This window comes from Orbicella faveolata, unplaced genomic scaffold, assembly GCF_042242905.1.
Source record: "Orbicella faveolata isolate gen_17 unplaced genomic scaffold, um_ofav_v1 contig_2, whole genome shotgun sequence".
Classification (NCBI taxonomy): domain Eukaryota; kingdom Metazoa; phylum Cnidaria; class Anthozoa; order Scleractinia; family Merulinidae; genus Orbicella; species Orbicella faveolata.
In genome coordinates, this window is record NW_028301547.1 from 25,667,011 (window position 1) to 25,683,241 (window position 16,231).

Sequence of the window (16,231 nt, forward strand, 5' to 3'; positions counted from 1 at the left end):
TCTCGCTAAATTTCCAGTCCGATATTTATATTTTATTTTTTACTACTTCCAGTTGCCAGCTCGAAATTTTATTATGAAAGCCAGTCCTGGGCCAGACCTTCATTAGCTGTACTCAGGTGTCAGTGTCACCATCCATCCAAACAGCTGTTCAGAGAACGCTCCTGAGCCGCCTGTTCTGTTGGACCTGTCAGCGGTTCAGTCAAAGCATGCTCAATGCCGCACTAGCCGGCGTGGAAATTGCACCATTTCTCGTGGGTCATCGGAGAAAAAAAATATTACAGTTCTGAACTATCAAAATATCTTCAAGCAACCACGATCAAGGGATGGATCCTAATAATTCAGACGCAAACGCACCAGATTCGTGGGATTCCTTAGATGATCCTGGCCCAGGGGAGACGAATGAAGATACAAGCGATCTGAATGCGCGACTACATTCACTCAATGTGAACGCAAAACCTTTCATTCCAAACGTGAATGCCCCTGCGTTTGTTCCTTCATTTCTTAAAACTGCGGCATCTAATGGTAAGGATTAATTTTCTTGCTTAATGTTCGTCCCATAGGCGTTTTTGTGGTGAAAAGTATTGAAGATCTGGCGTTGTTTTGTTAACTTTGTTTTAGGTTTTGATATGACCACGATCATGCACCATGTAAGTCTGTTGGCCCAGCTAGAATCTCAGATGAAAGCTTACGTAATCAAACCTCCTTCTTGTCTATGAGGTCAACTATAGAATCTGTAGACACAAGATTCAAAAGATTTGCACTTTTGTAACCCCTTTTACTTTGTAGCTCGTACATTTTAATGTGGCCATTTGTTTGCCAACTACGTTCATTGCCCCTTAATTTAAGATGATAATTAATGAATCAAGGCCTAATTTATTACAGCTACACCATCTACAAATGGCAATGTAGTGTCAGAAATTACTGAAAAAGATGAACATCAAATGATCATAGAGGGTAGGCCATCAATTGTTTGCTGAATCTATTAGTTGTTTGCTCATCTGGTACATGTATGTGTTGTTTTAGTATTTATGGAGATAAATATTAGATTTTATTATATGGCTAGCTCCGTGAACGAGCAAGATGAATCCAATCCTGTGCTGTGATTGGCTACCTGAGCGGGCAAGATGGAGCTATCTTGCCCGCTCGGGACTACCCGCTGTGTCCCACTTGGTCAATAACCCATATGTATTAGACTTTATATGATAAGTCAAACTATTCTCGCATTTTGACTGGTTCTCACCCATGATCTATTAGAGGACAGACACATAGATGGCAACAAGAAAACTGGCAAACAATGACAAATCATGTGAAAATGTGATCTGTTACTGAACAGATGCACAGCAATGTGGAATCTATTTGTTCATTATATACAGTTGAACCTGTATTAAGCGACCCTGTATTAAGCAGTCACCCTCTATTAAGCAGTCAGTTGTAAAAGTCCCGAAAATCACTTCCCTTTTTTTTATTTACTGTAATTTTGACCTCTATTAAGCAGTCACCTCAATTAAGCAGTCGCGGTCACCCTTTACTAAGTCCCAAAGAGCTTTTTCTATTGTCTTGACCTGTATTAAACAGTCACACGATGTCAATTACTTGTTCATACAGTTTCATATAATGTAACACGCAAGGTGCAACAACTGATTTCCTTGTTTATTTTCACAAATCTTTAAAACACTGAAAATGAATTTTTCCAATTTGGTCAATTTGAGGTCAAATGTCTTTTCAACACTGATTTTATTTGAAATGTTTTTTCTTGCAACCTGTATTAGGCGGTCACTCTGTATTAAGTGGTCACTTAGCCATTCCCCGAGGGTGACCGCTTAATGCACGTTCGACTGTATATATATTGTTCTATTGGGATTTCTATTAATATATTTTTGATTTGTTGTTAGATTATTTAGATACTTTGATAAGTTTAGTTTTTGATTAAGTACAGTAATTGAGTTTGTGCGGATGAAAATTTTTACATTGATATTGGCACAACAGAAGTTGATAAATATTGTTATTATTACTACTGTTATTATTAGTGTTATTATTATTATTATTATTATTATTATTATTATGATGATGATGATGATGATTATTATTATTTTCCACTGGCTAAGGAATGAAAGAAGTGGAAAACGTTTTTCTCTCACACATCTGGGAGTCTGGGTGTGAGTGTCCTGGGGTTAGGTCACATGGTTTGTTGTTGTTTGCCAGTTTTCTTGTTGCCGTTTGCCATTGCCTGACCTCCCACCCACCCACCCACCCTTCTAGGTTGATAGTTATTTGCCTCTCAAGGTCATTTAGTTTACTCTTTTTGTTCTTGTGAAGCCCTTGTTGGGCCGTGAGTTTTCATTTTTGGTAGTTATTAGAATTTTTTTTTGCAGCATATAATCCCAGTAGCATCTTTCCCTGGGGTCACTTTCTTGTTCAGTAGGAAAGAGCAAAAAACTCATAAGATGCATGACACTACTGACAGTGTCACTTTCTTGTGCTATAATTTATACGTTTTGTAGTAAAGGTCGGGCTGCATGGTTCAGCTTGGCATAGCTCCCAGTTGTGTGTGAGAAGTTAATATTTTGGTTTGCTGGATGTTAGCCTGAGGGTGAATATTTTGCTGTGCCTTTCAATAACATGCAAACTTTGCTCAATCAAGGGTTTCGTGTTTTGCTACTGTCAATCATCTTAGCACACGTCTGAGAAAACATATTGTTTTTTCAATGGGTTCATAAGGTCGCGTCTGTGGGTTTTGATTGGTAGATTTTGATCCATTTTGTTTGTTTCTGTTTCTCAAGGTTTGTTGGTGTTCGTTGTAATCATTGTGATTGATGATAGCCAAAAGTGCTGTAACTGGTCGTTTAACCCCCTAGTCAATTAGCCCCTGACCTTTTCACCCCCAACTAGAAGTCGATTAGCTCCCACCCAGAAGTCAAAAACTGTCTATTTCCTGTTCTTTAAGTTTGAATATGGGGGTTGATCAACTTCTGGTTGGAGGCTAAGTGGCTAGGGGCTAATCGCCTTGGGAGCTAAATGACCGGTAACCAAAAATGCCAGCATTAGTTAGGTTTAGATCTTCAGAGTTTGCTTTTTATTGCAAGGCACAGTAAACTCTTGCAATAAGACAGTCTCTCCCCTCCTCCCTGGCTTCTCAACAACAACAGCAATAACTTTATTTGTAAATGTACAAACGAATATTTACTACATATACATGTAGCTCACTAGATGACTAAAAACAATATTATTGTTTCTCATATTGAGCAACTTGCTAAGGGAGTTCATTTTCAAATATTGTAAGTAAGCTCCCTTAGTAAATCACTCAATTTGAAATGAGAAAATCCTTTTGGGAATGATAAGCCCTTGGGCTTTCTTTTAGTTTTAGCTCTTTAACAACAAATATTGCTTTATCTAATTTACTGTAAACCTCTTCCTTTAGAGTGTGCATGCTCAGGAACTTACGAGGTTCACTTAGCAATGTTGTTGTAGAACTTTTTTTGTGTTTCATATTGTTTTCTTTCTTTATTTATTATCAAAAAGCTCCATAATATTATTCTTTAATGCTGGTAAAATTTTTCAGACATACGAAACCAAACATGTTTGAAACTTACTGTTAATAGGCACCCCTGGAAATGAGCCCAACAAAACAACTTTTAATAATTATTATCCCAGGCACATTATTTGACTTTTACACTACAGTACCCTAACAATCAACTTAACAGAATTGCATTTGGTCTTCCAAAGCAGGTGAAGATAGAGAAGCTGTGAAACCAGATACAAATATGGATGAAGGTAGAAAACGATCTCGTTCTTAGAGTCCATCTTCTTCAATTCCTGCCTTCTTGAGTGGGATAGGAAGAAGAGATACTCTGGGAATAAGGTTGGGGAGAAAAGTAATATTAAATATCTGTAGGAAAAAAACATAATTTTTGTTGTTAAATTAAGATAAAAACAGAAAGCATTGATCACTCTGCAGAACATGTGAAGATTTAACTTTGTATTTAGCCATTTCAGCCAGTGATAAGCTCAGTTTCAGCTGATGAACGCTTTAAGCTGCATCCCTAAACGTGTCAGCTGTACTCTCTACATCCTTATCGATAATAGACTGACTTTGTGTACATTTATTAATGTAGAAAACAAGGAAGCGGAAGAAGCTGAAATGGAGGAAGAGGAAGAGGTGAAACCAGTGAAGAAGAATGCCAAGAAAGAAGTTGAAGAAGAAGAAGCTGAAGACAAAAGAGAACATGTGAACATTATATTTATTGGTCATGTTGGTGAGGGCTTCAATATGATTTATGATTTTATAAAAAAATATTAAAAAGTTTGTTTTCACTCACTAAGAACTTTACATTTTAGTTAAAATAGTGTATTGCACTGCACTGCACTGTACTGTGCTGTGCTGTACCCTACACCCTTATATTGCATACATGAACACAAAATTTATGTTGGCAGCATTGTTAATTCAACACAATTTTGTTCCCCTCAAATGCTAGAAAATCAATATAATTTATGAGTTATCATTGTTGGCTGTCAAAAAAAACTAAAAAAAAATTTTTTTAAAGTTTGTTGTCACTTACTACCAACTTTACATTTTGGTTAAAATACTGTACTGCACTGTGCTGTACCCTATACCCTTGTACATATCACATACATGTACACAAAATTCATGTAAGCACATTGTAAAATGAACACAATTTCATTCCTTTCAGATGCTGGAAAATCAACAATTGGTGGTCATGTGATGTAAGTGAGGGTTTGAATTGATCAGCTAATAGAGATACCGAAAAAGATATTATACTAGAATGACATTTTAATAACATCAAATACTTCTACTTGGTTTTTCGTTTACAAAGAAATTAAATTATTTGTCGCACTTGTAGGTATCTGACAGGACAGGTTGACAAAAGAACGCTTGAAAAGTATGAAAGAGAAGCGAAAGAAAAGAACAGAGAAACATGGTTGGTTTGTTGGTATTGTAGTAATGACGGTTACTATTGTTGATACTCAAGGCTGTTGTCTAAGAAAAATTGTGAGGAGCCGAAAGGTTCCTAATCATGAAATCCTGGGTGCCCAGCACATAACTTTATTTCTGAAAAGAGTAAGTTTTTCCAGTTGGCCAAAGGCAAGAGTTAGTCGCCTGTGGCACCCAACCACCTCTAGAGCACAGCGCTAGCCCTGGATACTGTTAGATTGTGATCTGGTCTCTTAAGAGTTCTAAGTAATGTATTTGGTACAATTTAGTTATAATAGCAATTTGATTGATGCATCTTAACTATTCCATGGTGTCAAAACAAGTTTTTTTCAAATAGTTAGACAATGCCATTTCAGACCTATTTGTTCATTCCTATTTTCTTATACTATTCAATAATTTTGTGTTATCAATACTTATTATAATTATTATAGAACTTTATCATTATTGTCATTGTCATCATCATTATCAATATTACAGTTAATATTATTTATTATTTTCGTTAGGTATTTATCGTGGGCCTTGGACACAAATCAAGAAGAAAGAGATAAGGTACAACCACACTCATCTGTTTCCATGTTTACTGCTCAGGCACTGGTATCACGTTTTTGGAATAATGCTGTTCTCAGCTTTTTAAACAATTGAAATGACATTTCATATTGTCCTTAATAGCATATTAGATGGATGTGATTTGATTAACTTTATGGTGAACACTGTCACATTTTGTCCATGCCAGCATTCAAACATTCAAGGTTACATTCAGGGGCTTTTAACAGGTTGATATGACAGTGAAACTTTGCTGTCATTAATTGTGGGCGTAAAATATTTTCCTTGTCAACTGGTTATGTAATAGTTCTGAGTGGTATTATGCATAAAATTTCACAGGCGGAAACTAAAACATCTCATTGGTGCCTTAACCATTAATTGGAAAGAGCTTGAACTGTTACATTCAAAATCAGATTCACACAATGTTAATATCTTCTTGAATCACTCTCACTCCTCAGGGTAAAACAGTAGAGGTGGGAAGAGCTGCCTTTGATACTCCCAGCAAGCATTTCACGTTACTGGATGCACCAGGACACAAGAGCTTTGTTCCAAACATGATCAGTGGTGCTGCACAGGCCGACCTTGGAGTTCTGGTGAGTACTCACGTATCATAATGTCTTGTATGTTTTCCTGTACAATACTGATGTATATATATATGTATGCATGTATGTTGTGCGGTTTAAAATAGTCTATTTGATACAAACTAGGTGAGTACTGTTGATATGATTTAAAGTGGATTGCTGTCTTGATGCAGCACTTGTCATAGAGCAATAAGAGAACCCCATAATGTTCAACTTCCTTGAAAGGGCCAATTTTGAAAAATGCCAACATTATGGTTGGCATTTCACCACAGAATACCCACCAGAGTTCCAGCCGGTGTCAGATCTTATTAAAATCCTTACTAGGTACTGTATTTTAAAATTGATTGAATGCATTGGGGACTGTGTGTATTATGACTGAGAGTCATCAATAGCTTGGTCTTACTGACTTGACTGATGCAATTAGTGAGGGTGTTAGGTATTTTTGTGAATATGAGCATGGGTTTATGTCATTCTTGAACGCTGTGAATGTGTTAACACATGTTTGTGGCTACTCTTACCTGGTAGAGGCTATTCCTTTGCATGTAACAGTTTTTGATTGTGAAGGTTGAACAGGGCAGAATGATCGATATCAACGACTGGTCCTTGGACTGTATTTCTCTCTCCCAGGTCATCTCTGCCAGAAAAGGAGAATTTGAAACTGGTTTTGAAAGAGGAGGTCAGACAAGGTGGGAAAAACGTATTTTTGTTCAACATGGTTATGTACTAGCCATGTCAGACTTGTGTGTTTGTCATCTCTGGTTTATCAAAAACCCAGTATTTTATTTGTAGTTGGATTCAGGCACAGGTAAGGCCAGGAGAGAGTATTGTTTCAGGAGAAGTATGTTTTTATTCAGCTTTTTGTCTTGTTTATGACAGATTTGTATCAGAGTAGCACAGAAATATTTCAATGCATTTTGTTTCTTCATAATCATTGAGGCCGGTGGCTGCAAGTCAGGAGGATTTGTCTGAAATCAGAAAACCAGTTTTTTTCATCTTTGCTTTTTGATGTTAGCAAGACTGTGGGTTCTGCATTGTATTTCAGAGAGCATGCTATGTTGGCGAAAACAGCAGGAGTAAAACACTTGGTTGTCCTTGTTAATAAAATGGATGATCCCACAGTGGAATGGGACGAGGGAAGGTTGGTATCTTCAGGAACCAGAGATGGTTTGTCAACAAGCTGTTAAGAAATAAATTTTTTGTGTTTGTTTCATTTGAGTATCAGAAGTACAGCTCCCAGGGAAAAGAGATTCCTGTATAAAAAGGATGGGGAGGCTCGTTGTACCTTTGAGGGGTTAAAAAAAATGGTTTCGGTACCACTAAGGGTGTTCGGCCTTAAAAGGTCCACAGTGGGAGCTTTCGTAGTACCATTTAGGGTATTCAGCCGAAAAAATTTGACAGGAGATATTTGAAAATCCACTTTTCGGGTAGAAGGTATTTGAAGCAATCGTCTTTATCAAAATTAAAAATAATGAAGGTGCCAGTTACTATGTTGTTTTAGAATTGGTAACTCTCAGGGGTTAAAAAAAATTGAAGCCATGCCCACAGAACACGATCTTGGTACCTCTGAGAGGTTCTTTTCAAAATTCCTGATGAGTTTCCGAATGCTTTTGAAATGGGACTCCCCCCCCTGGGGGGGGGACGTTTCCACTTGCATTTGATTTGATTTTATTTGTGAATCATGATTTGAAAGATTAAAAGTAATGTCAATTAATGTTTTGATGCATCAAACTTCATTCTCAGTTCAAGTATAAACTCATCTGCTTAAAATATATGAAATGCTATTCATAAAAGAACTAAAACCATCACTCAACCGACCTACTGTCTAACTCAGTCTGCACAAAGTCATTCTCTGATAATTAGACATTTTCATACTTCTCGCTTTCTGGAATGCAATAATTTTAAACTCAACTCTTAAACTCAACTCATAACAACTTTGACATTGACATTAGCGACCTCGATATTGAGAATGATGCTTGATACACTTGGTGTAATGGAAGTACCATGTATATAGACCCATTTCAGTAATTTCCAGTCTGGAGCACAAAACAATGGTTGTTCTCTCCCCTGAGAGAAACAAACCTTTCAAATGCAAAACAATGTTATTGTCTTGTTCTCCAGATTGGGAATTAACTGAAAGGGGTCTATACACATGAAAAAAAAAAAACTCTTCCTAAAGTAAACTGATGCTTTTATATCTTAAAGATATGAAGAAATCCAAGTAAAACTGACTCCTTTCCTAAAGAAAAGTGGCTTTAACCCAAAGACAGGTAACATTTGATTCCTGTAGTCCTGTCGTCATGGCTGTTTACAAGAGTGTTAAATTAAAATTACAATTTGTTACTGAAATCACAAAACAAAAATAGGATTTTTTTCAGGGTTGTTGTAAGGATAGTCATTCCTTATGAAGAGCATCTGATCACAAAAAGAGCTTTGGCAGATTTTTGTGGTCACAACACATTTCTGATCTTATTGATTCCTTCTCTGCTGTGATAAAATGTACAATTCTGTTTTACTTTGTTTTGGATTTCATCTTCATGTACAGCAGTGGATGCATGACTGGAATACTTGGTTTGTGAAGGAAAACATAATTGAACTTTTCTCCTTTTGCTTTCTTTCTTTCTCTTGTTTGTTGTCACAGATGTTCATTACATGCCTTGTTCAGGACTAACAGGTGCCAATCTTCGTCAAAGATTAGATCCCGCTGTGTGCCCATGGTACAGGTGAGTACTCAATTGGGCTGAAATTTACATGTAACTCTTGCCAGTCCTTTGTGTCCTTTTAGGTTAGTTTCCTTAGATCTTAATGGCCCAAAGACAAGATTTTTAAAATTTGCCCTCTGTTTCCTGCTGTCTGGCACAAAAGTACTATCCCCACAGCTTTTATTGGCGTTTTAACTGAAGAGATCAAACACAGAGGCAACGTCTTCCTCCAGAAAAAAACTCATGACACTTCTTAAATGGATGGTAAAGCACTTTGGATGAGTCTGGACTCATGAGACAACACGAATATCCATCTGAAGTCTTTGTTGTGGATGGATCAAGTACAATCTTGTTAAACTGTTACAATCTGTTTGGAAGTTTCTAGGTAGCTGAACTTAAAACTCACTGGCATTGATGAAGTTGGAGTTGAGGAAAAGAAATTGTCTAATTAAACTACATGTTAAATTAGTTGCCATGGCTTATTTTAAATTGCTACTGGTGGTTGGGAAACCATTCAGTTTTTGCTCTGGCATCAGTTTGTTTTTTTTCCCAACTACTCTGTCCACTGTGAGAGTACAAACATGTACATGATAGCATTATTCTTCTGATTATTCTCAACAGTTTACTACCTGCAAGTAAACTGTCACTAGTAAAAGACTATTATAGGACGTTTTAAGTCAGAATTCAACTTTACTGTCTTGTGTTGCAGTGGCAAGTCTTTCTTGGAATATATAGATGAACTACCATCACTGACACGACCTATAGACGGCCCTCTTAGAATACCGATCTCAGAAAGATACAAGGTGCGAACAATTTTATTGTGTTGCAGTGCATTTGTTGTACTCATAGAAGATCATGTGAAAAAGTTAGTTGTTTGAAAAGGGTTGTTTGCTCACTTGAGCAAGCTCTATTTGATTTGTTTGATAGCATCTAAATTTGTTGTAGTAATAACAATCTATTTTTTACATGACTGCAGGATATGGGAACTGTGGTACTTGGTAAAGTAGAGTCTGGAAACCTTACCAAGGGAGATTCGCTGCTTTTGATGCCCAACAAGGTGATGAAGTAATTTTATTAAATACTTGCCCCACAAATGTTTTCTTTTTTCTTAACAAAATTTGTGAAAGTTTGGGAGAACTCAAAAAAGGTGTTTAAACACGCGCCTGTAGCTCTTGTTCCCCCAGCAGGGCTGTCATTAAAGGCCGTAACCCGTAACACCTGTTACGGCTGAGTATGCTTGATTTTCCCTTGGTGAAATTGCCTGTTCTTGATATAATTCAACCACAAAGTAACAAGGTTGCTACAGGTGTGGAAAAAGAGGCTACAGGTGACTCAAAACTTAATGACAGCCCTACACAACACTGTTTTGTTCTTCAAAAATGCCATCTACATTTACATGAACTTTAAAGCTCTTCACTAATTTACAGTTTATCGCTTTTTTAACTAGAACATTATTATTTAAAGTCGATTATTAGACTGTGGTAACTTTGACACATACAGGTTGCAGTAGAGGTGTTAGGAATCATATTTGATGAAGAAGAAAAGTCAGGAGCCGTGGCTGGAGATAATGTTAAACTTAAATTGAGAGGAATTGAAGAAGAGGTTTGTACCGTCATTCAAAACATCTCACACCATCACAGAGATAAAAAGAAACATGGCATTTTGAGTTCATCTGTCCGGGTACAAAATTACCTTTAAATTGAAGGAAAGCTGAAAATATTATTTTACTAAGATAGAAAAACACTAAAGAGTTAGTAATAAATCATCAAGAAACAAGGATGGTTGAGGATGGGGAAGATTGACGCAGATCACAAACAACGAACCAGAAAAATTTAGGCCAAAATTTTCGACATAGTAAATGGCTTGAACCCAGGAGTATCAGTAGTTGGTATAGTGTGATCGTCTGGGTGAGGGTAGTTCTGAAAAGATCTGTTGGTGGTGACTGACGTTTCGACAACCTGCGGAAGTCATCTTTAGAGTCAAGTGAATAGTGTTTGTCAGTCGATGATGTTATAAGTCTAGTCCGTTAAACGTGATTGGTCAGTTTAGCCATGATGGTATTGGCTGAAAGACTCGTGTAAAGTTTGTCATCAGTCATTGGTCGGTTTTGATCCGTCTATTGTTAGTCAGATAGGCACCATAAGCATTTGCAAGGTTCTTTATAATTGGCTAAAGGAAACAAAAGATAAAGAACACAAACAATTTCCCCGGCCCTAAAGTGGTGCAGGTCAACTGTGTGTCCTAGTATCAAGAATCAGGTTTCACAATTTGTAAGAGGCTTGTTGTATGACAACTGTGTCACAAGGTAAACTGATTACAATGGTGTCTTTATTATTGCAGGATGTTTCTCCTGGGTTTGTGCTCTGTGCACCGGACAACTTATGCCATACAGTCAAAACATTTGAAGCTCAGGTCAGTTAGAAAAAACTCATTATCTTGTAATTTTTTGATACATACATACATATACATTTTATTTGTTGTCAAATTAAAATTACAATTGTAACATACCCGCGGATAGCTGAGCTAATCTAGGCGGGTCACGTTTGGACGAGTTATTAATATACAACTAGGTACAACTAAATACAACTGAAGGTAACAAGAGAACTAAAGAGACTAGAATTGACAACGATGACTAAAGACAACTAATAAACTAACGATATTACAAATAATTAACAACAGTTACGACGAGAGACTACAGATACACTAAAGCGAAATTATTGAGTATTAATGAATACATACTAGGAGGATTTGATTTTAGATTGTGTAACGTATCTGTGTAATAATAAATGTATACTTGTAGAATCTTTCTGTGCAGCAAGTTAGAATATAACTGATGAGTAGCTGTAGAGTGATGTAACACACTAAAGGATCAAGAAGAGGTTTCTTATCCAACATTTTTCTTTCTGAAAACAAAACTTTAGACGGTATTTTGCATTGCGTGCTCCAAGGAGGACCAGGAGTGACAGATTTGTCTTAAAACGATCACGTTTGTTTCCTTTCAGGTGGTTATTCTCGAGCATAAGTCCATCATTTGTGCAGGTTATAGCGCTGTTTTACATATTCACAATGTCATAGAAGAATGTACATTTATGGTAAGATAATGTAACAATATGAAATTTATTCTTTGTGTTTGTGTTTTATTTAAGAAATAGAAAACATGTACCGTGTTTCTATCGAGTTTTAGTAGAATTCTACAAGCATACTAATGCAAATGCTGTAATCTGATTGGCTGAGCCATTGAATACTATCTTTAAATCTTTAAGTCTTTAGTACAAATTCCAAATTACATTACATTGAACAAGTCAATCCTATCAGCCATTAGTGTGCAGTAGCTGGAGGTCGTCTAGGCAATGGTGACGTTTCTTTCGTTTTTCCAAAGTTTTGGAGGAAAATTTTGATGCAAATGGATAATTAAATTCCTGAGACGTCTAAACGAAGGACATTTACGGTTTCTTGACTTTCAAAAAAGTTGAAATTATTGAAAAAACTGATGCTCGCGCGCACACAACTTCAATTTTAAATGACAATTCAATCCGAGCGATGCTTTTCAGGCGCATAGTTTACTAATACGTCAAGAAATAATTGAAAACCGTTATTTGAAGTAAATTTTAGTAAGAATTCTACTAAAACAATTAGATTATTCGCTCTCGATTTCAATGATGTGATAGTTGATTCGGCCTTCGTCCTTATCAGCTATCACGTCATAGAAATCTCGAGCTCATAATCTACTTGTTAAATAGAAACACGATTTTTAACCAATCAGCGCGCGTATTTTCTTAGTACTGTTTTTTGAAGTATATTCTTAGATGCGCTTCCATAAAACTTCATAACTTGTAAGAATAAATCGCCTTTCAGAAAAAAGGAAATCATATTCGACAGAATATAAATATGATCCCTTTTATTGAATTCGCTTCCCAGGATGATGCATTTCTAGCCTTCCGATTGTTCCACTAAATTTTGTTTATCAGCCATAAAACCTTTGTTTGACCTTAAATGGAAAATGAGTGTCGTTAAACTTGAAATTTTCGGCCGAAAACAGACGATTTGGTGAGTGTACATAAAGCCACAGAACGTCACAATTAACTCAACCACGTAGAGTTTGATGGGAAATATTTAATTTAAAAGGATTGTTAATTAACAGGAAAGGCAACTGAATGAAGAAAAATTCATAACAAAGCAGTTGTAGTCTTGAAGATGACAGGCAGCGACAAACTAGCTCACTGTTAATTTCACATTTTTTTGTATATTTTTTGCAGCATTTAATAGCGTTACTTGACAGAAAAACAGGAAAGAGACAGAAGGAAAGACCGAGATTCATCAAACAAGACAACGTAGCAATAGCGAGGCTACAAACAACTGGAGTTGTCTGCATAGAGAAGTTTACCGACTTCCCACAGATGGGAAGATTTACGCTCAGAGACGAAGGTACTGTAAGAATGCCATTCACGTTGATTGAAAGAAAAAAAAGCTCTCGAGCAAGTTGCTTCACCGCAGATGTTGCACTAGGAGCTGCTGGAAGCACCCTGACTCGCCTGAAAGGCACCATGTGGTTACCAGTCATTTAGCTCCAAAGTCGTTAAGCCCTTAGCCGGTTAGCCCCCAACCAGAAGTCAATTAACCCCCATCAACGCTTAAAGAACGAGAAACAGACAGCGTTATCACCTACTGGTTGAGGGCTAAACGGTTAAGAGCTAATAGACTTGAGGGCTAAACGACCGGATACCCACCGTCTAATTTCCATAGTGGGCAAACGAACGTTCCTTTCGCCAACTTTCCAATAATGGCTGACCCTTGCGTGCCGTGTTTTAAGCGTTCCTGTTTGCCTTAATAAGTGGCCCTATGCTGAAAGTAACGCTCAAGACATTGACATAGTGAGACGAGTGAATTAATTAATTAAGTCTGTCATCTGAACGTAATATTGAACTCACTGATTTGGAATAATGAAACAATTGTTGTTTTGACTGAGAGGATCGCTACTGGAACAGTTCTTGAGTTTAAGTATCTGTTGTTGTTCATTAAACTGCTGTATGACATTCTGATGTGTTTGGTTAAAATTAAATATACACCGTGTCCCCAGTAAGCGAGGAGCACCCCTTGCTCCGATAGGCGCCCCTCCCCTCCAACCCTCGTTGAACAACCAGTAGTATTTATAAATTGACTAGGGCCCCAGCTGTTCAAAGGGTGGATGACGCTATCCAGTAAATAAATGTTGACAAAACAAACTAGGTTATCCACTGGATGGTGATTTAACGCGATACACCCTTTTAACAACTTGGACCAGGATGCTGAATCCAGTCGTTACGGTACGCCAACTCATCTCTTATTTTTCTTCCTTTTTTCAGGCAAGACCATCGCTATCGGCAAAGTTTTAAAGCTAATACCCTAAATGGAATCAATCTTCTACAACCTGATGATTTTCAAAACCAGTAACCGCGCGCGAAAATCTCAAGAGAAAGAGTATTAGCTGAATGAGTGTGGCTTTAAACACTCGAGTTTGTCCAGGAGCAGTGAACAGATATGAACTAATGTCATTGCCGAGCCACAAACAGTGAACACTACAAATGGCTGGTCATTATACCATTTGGTATCATAGCAAATATGGCTTTTGTATAACTAAACTGAATATAAACTGGTCGTGGTTGATAAGTTAATGATTGATTATACAGTTTGATTGTAAGTGTCGTTTTCTTGCTGCGCTTGTTTGGAAAAAGCCGCGAGAATAGACTGAAAGCGCACAAGTGCGTAAGAGGATGATCGAGGCTAAGATGCTTTCGAGCTCGAGAAGAAATGTCAATTATTTTTTACTCTCTACGAAACGGTCAATGAGTTACGAAAATCATGTGTTAATTGATTGATTGGGTACCCTGTTTAGGCAACGAATCAATCGTGTCTGTAGAATGGTTTATCACTCACTACTACATGTGTCGTGGATGTGATTCTCGCTATAACATTTTGAATAGTGAAAACTCCACGCACGTTAAAAAAAGATAATATACTTGTCATAAGCGTTGAATTTCTAGCCTGATGGCGCGCTTGTGGTTGAAACCCTGAGTCACCACGGTACATTCCTTTAATCAATTCCGAAAGAATCTTAGGTCACTCAAAGCAAAGTCGACTTTAACCTTGAGAAAATAAGTAGTTGCGATTGCTCTTTGCAAGCACCCTAAAGTACTGAAACACCGTCGAGTTTCTTCAGATCGAGCTTATTCAAGCTTGTACCAAGCGAAAAACCAACCTTCGAAAAAGAGTAAATGTAAATTTGTGCTGGAGTACTTTTTCGAAGTTGATTAACCGCGGGAAAACGAAGTTCTTAAGGGTAGACATTTTTCTTGTCTTTTTCCGCAAAAATGACGTAGAGTGAAAAAAAAAAAATTGAAATTACCATAGTCAAACGACGTCAGAGAGAGTCGTAATAATTTCACGCAGTCCAGTTTTATTACTTTACTGAAACAGTTAAAGGAGTTACGTCACGGTTTGCTCATCTTGAAACTTTAGCCTAAATTTTTCAAGTTCGTGGTTTGTAATCCGTATTAATCTTCTCCATCCTAAACCATCCTTGTTCCTTTATGGTTTATTACTATCCCTTTGGTGTTTTTCTCTCTTAGTGAACTATTATTTTCAGGTTACCTTCAATTTGAAGGCAATTTTTTTGCGTGGCCAAAATAACTTAAAATGCCGTGACTGAACTCCTTTAACAGCTATTCATTGCCGCAAGATAATTTTATTGGTTTAAGTTTTAAGTATACTGTATGTTACTTTTCAATGACAGGAACCGGTCGTACACGATAAATATCAGTTACTAAAGTGGTTTTGTTTTATGACACGTTCGTTTGTGAAACGGTCATAAAATCTCCGGTGGTTCGCTATTGTTGTATATTTCTATCATGTCTTATTTTTTGTCGCAAGTAAAAACTAAATTAAAATTATTTGAACAAGAGTCGATGACTCTTCGAGGCAAAGTAGTAATATTTTGCTGAATTCACGCGATATAACTTCAGTTCAAAGATTTCCCATTTTGCGCATGATAGGTCCTCGAATTCTTGTTTTGGCTCTTACGAAGAGGGGGTGGGGAGGGTGTGGGGTGGAAGGAATTACTAAGAGAAGATGAGAAGACAAACGGGATGCCTGACAGAAAAAAGTTCTACGGAAACCCCAAAGCTCCTAACACATCCCTCGGTGGTTGCGGACACTTGCGGAACCCTATCTCCTCCGAGGCTCGAAGGTTGGTTTGAATTTTTGGGACAAGTCCCTGCGACTACTTCCTCAAAACGCTTCGTGCGAACTGTTCGTCCCTCGCAGGCGTTCGAACGTTATTTGTAGAAATCCGCTGTGCGAGGTGCGTGCAGGTGCAGACACGATCAGTGTTTCGGCTCTATAACCATAGCTAGTACGTGTAATTTGTGATAATCGGTATTGACATAAAGGTCCGCACACACGAGGGGACTAGTCCTTGCGAC

At 37.3% G+C, this 16,231-nt stretch overlaps 1 protein-coding gene across 2 annotated transcripts; it reads left to right on the forward strand.

Moving 5' to 3' along the window:
• The first annotated feature begins 189 nt into the window (after nucleotides 1-189).
• On the forward strand, nucleotides 190-15,733 carry LOC110049793 (eukaryotic peptide chain release factor GTP-binding subunit ERF3A-like). Of its 2 annotated transcripts, none has more exons than XM_020755620.2 (19): nucleotides 190-522; nucleotides 883-954; nucleotides 3,724-3,771; nucleotides 4,113-4,253; nucleotides 4,689-4,722; nucleotides 4,860-4,937; nucleotides 5,455-5,500; nucleotides 5,953-6,087; nucleotides 6,703-6,761; nucleotides 7,118-7,213; nucleotides 8,278-8,342; nucleotides 8,714-8,795; nucleotides 9,484-9,577; nucleotides 9,751-9,831; nucleotides 10,275-10,376; nucleotides 11,115-11,186; nucleotides 11,777-11,866; nucleotides 13,031-13,199; nucleotides 14,117-15,733. In XM_020755620.2, exons 1-19 carry the CDS (start codon nucleotides 324-326, stop codon nucleotides 14,158-14,160), a joined length of 1,707 nt encoding a protein of 568 aa, XP_020611279.2. In that variant the 5' UTR covers nucleotides 190-323; the 3' UTR covers nucleotides 14,161-15,733. The 2 variants fall into 2 exon arrangements, with proteins under 2 accessions (XP_020611279.2, XP_020611280.2); XM_020755621.2 differs by having other exon boundaries at nucleotides 3,727-3,771.
• The last annotated feature ends 498 nt before the right edge of the window (nucleotides 15,734-16,231 follow it).